An 8535-nucleotide genomic window follows, 5' to 3' on the forward strand; every position below is an offset into this window, starting at 1 on the left:
TCCTTTAGACTACTACGCTTTACTGGAATGTAAATACATTATAGTTGGTAAAAATCAATTTTAACATCCTTTCACAATAAGCTTTTTCCATGGCGATTTGTGAGAAAACACACTTCTTTAAATAAATTAGTTTTCGTACTTAGGCATTGATCTCTGACATGTCTTTAAGAGCAGAGCATTTCTATGAGCATGGTCCTGTGATGTGGCCCAGTAACGGTGTCCTTCGTGTAAATCCGGTTTCCTTGGAATAACCAGGAATAACGGTGCGCCGCCTGTTCTCCAAGGCCGAATTCCAAATTACACCCCACTTCCTGTCTAAGAACACTACGTAGGGCGTGAAATGCTAGCTTATACACACTACCTGGTGCATCACATTTACAACAGGAGACAATTGAGAGTCAACCCATGTCAAATTCTTGTGCGGCTTGTGAAGTGGTTCTGAAGGAACAGCTGTAAGACCACGGGAAAGCAAAGCACAACTTTGGTCTACAAGGTATTTTTGGCGCTTTAATTATTATTTGAGGAATGAAGGCGAATGAAACCGGTGTCCGTGAACGGAATAGACAGATCTAATTCCCGTTTAAAGTCGATTCCAGTGGACCAGCCCTCCGCTAAGCTAACTGGCTAAGCTAATCATTCCCACAAACAATAGGAAAGGCAGCTTCGCACGGGACAGACAGATGTTTTTTTCCCTTATGTTGTTCTGACCTGCTGAAATGTTTATTGGGCGAATGAGACACTGCTCATGAATACTCTCCCCGTTTTGCGAATTAAGTCATATCATGAAAGCGTTTGCGCCTTATAACTTTGTCCGTATATATTTTACTAAATTAGCCTTATAGACCAGGAGCGCTAGCTAGCGTGGCTCACTGGTTACGTCGCTAGTTCTCGCAAAGGGGTTTTAGCCACCGGGATCAGCAGCATCCTGCCCCAGCTGAGTCCTATCCATATGTGGATTTTATAATCAAAGTATGTGTGCAGTTATTATCTGCATTACTATTAATATTATCTATGACTTAAGCACCCTTAAACATTCATCTGAGCCGTACGTGCAACATTTCTAAATAATCATTGTAGGCAACAAATTCCTCTGTAGTCCAGTTAGGGGCCGTGAAGGCCAGTGGTGACCAATGTATTTATTCCCATTTTTACAACTGTGGTAGGACCTCTGGTCAACATTCGCACATTACAGGCAATTTGAGACCACCAGTTATCCTAATCTGCATGTCTCTGTACTGTGGGAGGAAACCAGTGTACCAGGAGGAAACCTACCAAACACAGGGAGAACATGCAAGCTCCACGTACACAGACCTCTATGCGGGAATCGAACCCGGACCCTGGACAGTGCTAACCACTAAGAAATTAGCCACCTACAGTATATAGCAAGCTAAATTATTGCCCCATTGTTTTATGTCCATGTGCATGATTTTATCTCATTATTTCACTTATAGCAATCAGAAAAATGGTTGAGTTCAAGTATGCCATTTGTATTAATACATTTTTTCAGTATAAATTACAGTAAATGTGGCACTTTCGCATTGCACCTCCAGGGTCCGGGTTTGATTCCCACCTCCCACAGACCAAAGACATGTAGATTAGTCTAACTGGCGTTTCCAAATTGCCCATATTGTGTGAATGTAGTGGTGGTTCCAAGCCCAGATAAAAATGTAAAATTTGTGCAACTCCCTTAACAAAAGCAGCCAAAAGAACAACAACAACAACAACAACAGCTATATTATTCAGATTCATAACAGGTCATTGACCCAAAGCATATTTTCAAAGCAACCCAAGACTTTTCACAGGACCTGAATTTCACATAAAGTCATTTCACTTGCTGAATATAAAATGACACAAGAACAAGCAGGAATTGAAGACAGGTGCAGTAAAGGCCTGAAATCACATTACAAGAGAAGAAAGCTGGCATCTGGTGGTGTTTTTTGGGTACAGAATTTAGCCAGTTACTGACTGTAAAAAATTTGCAAACAAGTACTATGACAATTTAATTTATTATAATGTTTTACTTTGGTTTCATAAAAAAATACTGTTATTTCTACTACATTGTTCACTTGTTTTGGATGTACATAACTCTTAAATCAAAATTTTAATTAATTACTTTCAACTTCAATATGCGTTATTTAACAGCTAGGAGCAGTTTCTTGTTTATGATTCAGCCATGTCTAAATATATGACTATATTTAGGATTATTAAACGGTTCTTAGGGGAGAATTTATTTCACAGTTAAAAGGTTTCTGGCTGCAAAATGTTGAATGGATTGTGAAGTAAATAACATGAACTCAGGTCAACAATATTCTGATCAGTTAGTCATTCAGGAAAAAAAAAGGAATGTTGTTCCAGTTCTATGCATGTTATGAGTTGACTAATGTATTTCTCTGACTAATGTATTTCTCTTTAGGAATTAAGTCATTTATTAGTACTGCGGATTGCAAATTGACTTTTTTTCAGAGATTTGTGTGAAAGTGGCTCTTCTGTGGGATCGGACTGTACAGGCTGGCCTTTGGTCCCCAACAGGCATAAATGATAAAAAAAAATTATGTTATCTTTCTCGTTTTACCAGGGCTCCCCAAGACATAATGCTGACAGAAAATGGACGCTCCTGAGTATTTGGACCTAGATGAGATTGACTTCACTGATGATTTAGCTGTGAGTAAATAACTTGGGATACAGTAAGAATATTGTAATGGTTAATGTATTGATGGTGATTATTGTATAACAAGTAGTCACCAATATGAAATGTTTAGGGGAAAAATAATATACACATTTACTCACTGCCCACTTGATAAGGTACACCTTGATATTACTGTGTTTGACCCCTTTTGCATGTACAACTGCCCTAATTCTTCATGGCATAGATTCAACAAGGTGCTGGAAACATTCCTTAGACATTTTGGTCCATGCTGGCATGGCAGCATTACAGTATGCTGTAGCCACAAATTTGTTGGCTGCACATCCATAATATGAATCTTCCATTCCACCTCATCACACAGGTGCTCTGTTGGATTAAAACTTAGTAACTGTGGAGGAAATTTGAGTACAGTGAACTCATTGATTTGTTCAAGAAACGTGATGATTTGAGTTAAGTTGCGCGTACATCTGAGAGCTGTTTTTTTTATGCCAGTGGACGCTAGTTCAATATTAAACTGGTTCACACTTGCACTTGTACTGCATATCAGCAGAGCTATGAGTACCTATGGCCGAACCTCCAGTAGAAGCCCCCCGCTTGTATTACATTGCTTAACTATGTTTAAATTCTTATTTCATAAAGTGCTAATTGCGTTGGTCTTGTCATAGTACACATCGAAGAATATTCCAGAACTTTGCCGGAGAAATGATGGACAACCAGAGGAGAGACAAGGTACGGTACTGTATGTGCATGTCTGAATACATTCTGAATGTTATTGAGGCCAGGTAAAATGTATACAAGAATAAATCTTTTTTTAGTTATAAACTTGTTATAATCTGTGAAAATTTAAAGAGCCTAGCTATGATTGCCCACAAGTGGTTTACAGTTTTCCTTTGAGATTAATACAGTATTTTATCTATCTATCTATCTATCTATCTATCTATCTATCTATCTATCTATCAGCTTTGAAAAGATGTACTAATGTTGATCATTTGTGGTGTCTATATACTTTTTCCCCCAGTCAATTTAAAATATTTTTTTTTCATATTTTTAAGTACTACGTTAAAAATCATCATTTGTGTAAGTTTGAGGGGGATATATTCATGGGAACTGTCTCAATACGTATTTTCTCTCACTGAAAATGCTGATAAAAGATTCATATCATATAACGTTATAATTCTGATAGAATGTAAAAGTAACTCGCTGTACTCTTTTAGCTCCTGGCATCAACTGGAGTCGAAGTGCCTCCTCACACAGTGGAAGTGGAATCAAACCCACTGGAATTGCTGATGTGTACAGCAAATTCAGACCTGTTAAACGGGTCTCGCCACTTAAGCATCAGCCAGAGGTTTTGGACACTGAAGCTGATAGCAAGAGTTCTGGGCAAAACCTAGAGAGAAACAATTCCCCTAAAAGCATACAGCCAAGTGTAAGTCCATGTGATATTCAGGCACTCAAGTGCAAAAATCTTGGTAATGGAGCACTTCTTGGGGAACTGGAGCATTATGACTTGGACATGGATGAGATCCTAGATGTGCCTTATATTAAATCTAGCCAGCAGATGGCCACCCTGCCCAGAGCAGCCTCTGAGAAGCGGACCTCAGGGAGTGGTGCCAGTGATAGGTGTGTAGGCCACAAGGCATCATCTCTTGCTCAGGCTGAGAGTCTGAGTAGTGGTATGCAGTTTTGTGTACTTCCACCTGTTAACTGGTCAGATATGAGAAAGTCAAAGTCTATGGATCCAGACTATCTCAGGGGACAAACAGTAGGGTATGACCACTCACCAGGTTCCCTGCACCGATCGACATCTGATGCAGACAAGCTATTACCAGGCCGACCATTTCCAGATACACCAACCCACAAGGCTGGCTCGGATACCTCCGCCAGTCAGTCTTTGTTCCATATTCAGGGAGGTTCAGTGGGTAGGTTAGACAATAGCAAGGCATGGAGCAGTCCCAAAGCATTTGGAGAATGTGATGAAGAAACCAAAAAGTCTCACAATATAATCAACATTGTGCGGGAGGGACAGATCTCACTCTTGGTAAGCAATGAGACCTCATAACAAGTTTTCTAATATGTTTGAAATGTTGATTTTACAGTATTTGTGCGACAAGATGATAAAGCTAATTTAATCTTTGTCCCCGCTCAGCCCCATTTTGCAACCGAGAACCTGGAACTCATTCGAGATGAAGACGCAAACAATCTTCTTCATATCTCTGCTGCACATGGACATGCAGACTGCCTGCAGCACCTGACTTCCCTCATGGGCGAAGACTGTCTCAATGAGCGCAACAACCAGCAACTTACTCCTGCTGGTTTGGGAGTCAGGGTGAGTTCATGGCTGGTATATGCACATGAATGTCCTGTTGACATTGTAAAAAAAGGTATACTGTATCAATATAATTATTATTTGTGAGTTTGATGGTGTTTATTTAAATCTGGCTCTTAGAATGGTCACCTGGAGTGTGTGCGCTGGATGGTGAGTGAGACCGAGGCCATCGCTGAGCTTAGCTGCACACGGGACCACCCAAGTCTTATCCACTATGCAGCCCAGTATGGTCAGGTAAAGATTAAATAAATAAACAGGGTCAGTCAGGATTTAGTTTTTTAGATTGGTTATGATTTATTATCATTTGACCTGACTTTTTGCTTTAGGAAAGAATTTTGTTGTGGCTACTACAATTTATGCAAGAACAAGCTATCTCACTGGATGAAGTGGATCAGAATGGGAATAGCGCAGTGCATGTTGCTGCTCAGTATGGTCAGCTTGGCTGCCTTCAGGTAAGTCTGGTTTGTTGTTTTTGTATAGTTGTGGATGTTTCAATAAATGCTTTGGAAAATTATGTTTAGCAAGGTATTTTTTCTATGGCATGGTGAAATTGGAAACAGGACACAGGCCTCACTCCTGCTTTCCTGTTTGTGTAGCGGGCCAATAATTTCCTCTTCTTTTCAGTAGTCAGCAGGCAGGGGAAGTGTTAAAAAAAACATCATCACAATATCACAATGACCAGAAGACTCTGTTAGGACTTGCATGCTTGGTCAGCTACAGAGCAGAGTTTAGGTTCCATAGTGCACCTTGGATTACACTAAATTTAAATGTGTATTTATTAAAATTAATTGGGCTACATACCTGTAGTTATGTAATTAACCACCTACAGTAGTTACCTAGTTTAAAAATTTTAGCTTGTATTATATCTTTTTTTGCTATGTCTATTTTAATATGTCTATTTTAATATGTCTTTCTCAAAGACGCTGGTGGAATATGGCTCAAATGTCACCGTTCAGAACCAGCAAGGTGAGAGACCATCTCAGTGTGCTGAGCGACAAGGTCATACCACCTGTGCACGCTACCTGGTGGTGGTGGAGACCTGCATGTCTTTGGCTTCACAGGTGGTCAAGCTTACCAAGCAACTCCATGAGTAAGCAGGCTGCAATACATTTTTTTTACAATTTTGCTCAAAGATTTGTTCACAACAAATTAATTTTTCTTAACATATTCTTTCACAGACAGACTACTGCAAGAATATCACTCCAGAGTCAAATGCAGCTGCTGTTACAGTCCCAAGATCCCAATGAAAGACCACGCTCTCCCAGGTTTGCCCTTTTTTTTCATTGTGTCACAAGACATGTCTTATTGTAATAAACATGTGTAGTTACAAGTAATGCGTTCTTATTCATCTCTCTATTAGTTTGCTTATTCCTCCAGCTGAGACCTGGCCTGAGATGACACTTACTGCGGAAGTTACCCCTAGTGATGGGCAATGGGTGCTGAGGCAGCGGCATGTGGATCCTGAGTCAGTCCTGCGCAAAATCTTGGGAAAAGACATCGCTGAAAGAATGGGGACTAAGGACAAGGCGTTCCAAGAGGAGGCACTAGAGGGCGCCAGCGGCACAGACTCAGGGATGGGACTGGGCGTAGGCCCACTACGGAAATCGGGTATGGTGGAAAGGCGTGAGCTGAAACTAGCTCGTCTTAGGCAGATAATGCAGCGTTCCCTCAGTGAATCAGACACAGACTCATATCCTCCTGATGAGTCTAAGCAGCCCACTGGCACCTCCAGACCAGAAAGACCAAGCCAGCTTCCCATAGCAAAAAGTGAGGAACTGGGACATTTAACAAATAAGAAGCATACCTCAGCTACTGAGCGCAAGTTCTCATTTGCACTCAGGACTTCAAAATCCATGGATGGATATAATCCCTCTCCAACATCAGATAGCAGTGATCTTGATCATGATGCAAAAACTGACTTTCCAGGGGAACTGATTGAATTCAACAATGGGCAAAAAGTCACAAGTCCAAAGAGTGCTCTTAAATCACCATCCTCTCGTAGGAAAACCTCACAAAATCTTAAACTCAGAGTGACTTTTGAAGAAGCACCAGCTGTCCAAAAGGCTGGCCAAGCAGGAGAGGTTAAAGTAGCTTCTGGTAAAGAAAAGACGTCAGAATCAGGGAAACGACCCTTTGGAACATTCCGCTCAATTATGGAAACGTTAAGTGGAAATCAAAATAGCAACAACAATAATGCTCAATGTATGTCTGCTGGCAAGCACTCACCTTCAAGTTCAGCACAGAGTCCATCTGGGAAAAAATCAGATGCTAAAGTCTGTCCAGGAAGTCTGTCAAAAGGCAAAACCAAGACCAGCGCTGTTTAAGTGCCTCTTAAAGGGTGCTTTGAGAGCTTTGCAGTGCCCTATTTTCTTAAAAAAGGTGTGTGTATCTTATGTGTTTTTATTAATTAGTGATGAGTAAGGTTGAAACAACATAAATAACCAAACAAAACACACAACAAAAATTCGTTTATAAATCAAACACTTGAGCAAATGCAATTTTTCACTATCTAACTCAAGTATTTTTTTTATCTTTAATCACTGTATATATGTATAACACATGGCTTCAAATGCGTTCTCCATACTAAACAGATAAGTGGATTTGTTAAAAGTATTATTTAACATCACTGTGATTTTGTATAATCATGATTTCATTTTACAATCAAACGTTACTTAGTGAGAAAAGAGCATTTCCTCTTTTTTAAAACCTCGTGCAATGCAAAGTTTAAGGACTTTTTATTAGCTCTTAGTGTTAGGAAATGACAATGGATATTCATGTCATACACTTCATTCAAAACATACTGAATCACATTACTGTAACTTTTCTAGAGCAGATAGTGTTAGATACACAAGGATACATGTGACATTGCTGAGAAAAGTTTCTTGATTTTTTTAAAATGTTATTAATCACAATTCTTTCTTTAATTAATTATGTTTTGCCTGTAACTTTTCCCATTTTAAAACATATTTATAAGTTATAATTTAAATATTATGTTTGAAAGACAAAACATTATTGCAGCTAATGTAATCTTAAGACGAAAAATAAATGCATTTAACTGTTAACCATGAACCTTCATTAGTTTTAAATATGATGTAAGTTGATGTTTTATACATTTCCTCTTTTTCACACATCTAGGCATTATCTCAATAAAAATCATGTACTGAATAAATAGGAAGTCAACGTCTCAAAAATGTATTTTAGTATAAGGTACTACAGGAATATCAGAAACGCTTTTTTTTATTTACAACCTATACACTACAAAACAGCAGCTTTATATTTCCCTCGTAGTGAGAAAAGCTTCTCATTTTTTATAAAAACCAATACCTGAGGAGATTGTGTTTTTGTAAGTGAAGTTAAGCTGATGAATTAGCCCTCATTCATTGGACAACAGTTTGAGGCAATATCCAAGGGAGTCATTCGGCACCTTTGAGGAGGCAGGCAATTTAATTGGTGATGGTGTGGGGCTGTGAGGGGAACGTTTAGGCACGGGGCCGACAGCCTGTTGTGTAGCATGAAAATGGAAGAGACAACTGCTTGATTTGACAGGAGGAGTCATATATAGATT

General features: G+C 39.3%; 1 protein-coding gene across 1 annotated transcript; it reads left to right on the forward strand.

Annotated features, from left to right (window-relative positions):
* The first annotated feature begins 378 nt into the window (after positions 1–378).
* Positions 379–8032, forward strand: sncaip (synuclein, alpha interacting protein). The gene is made up of 10 exons (XM_053503106.1): positions 379–493; positions 2576–2661; positions 3310–3373; positions 3859–4682; positions 4791–4970; positions 5091–5204; positions 5297–5422; positions 5891–6060; positions 6149–6235; positions 6331–8032. The coding sequence occupies exons 2-10, from the start codon at positions 2605–2607 to the stop codon at positions 7292–7294; spliced, it is 2586 nt and encodes an 861-aa protein (XP_053359081.1). The 5' UTR covers positions 379–493; positions 2576–2604; the 3' UTR covers positions 7295–8032.
* Positions 8033–8535: the final 503 nt, after the last annotated feature.

Source organism: Clarias gariepinus, chromosome 9, assembly GCF_024256425.1.
Source record: "Clarias gariepinus isolate MV-2021 ecotype Netherlands chromosome 9, CGAR_prim_01v2, whole genome shotgun sequence".
Lineage (NCBI taxonomy): Eukaryota > Metazoa > Chordata > Actinopteri > Siluriformes > Clariidae > Clarias > Clarias gariepinus.

Coding starts and splice junctions, on each gene's coding strand:
- sncaip (XM_053503106.1), top strand. CDS start 2,605: ATGGACGCTCCTGAGTATTTGGACCTAGATGAGATTGACTTCACTGAT. Junction 5,205..5,296: donor ATGCAGCCCAGTATGGTCAG/GTAAAGATTAAA, acceptor TTTTTGCTTTAG/GAAAGAATTTTGTTGTGGCT. Junction 6,236..6,330: donor GAAAGACCACGCTCTCCCAG/GTTTGCCCTTTT, acceptor TCTCTCTATTAG/TTTGCTTATTCCTCCAGCTG.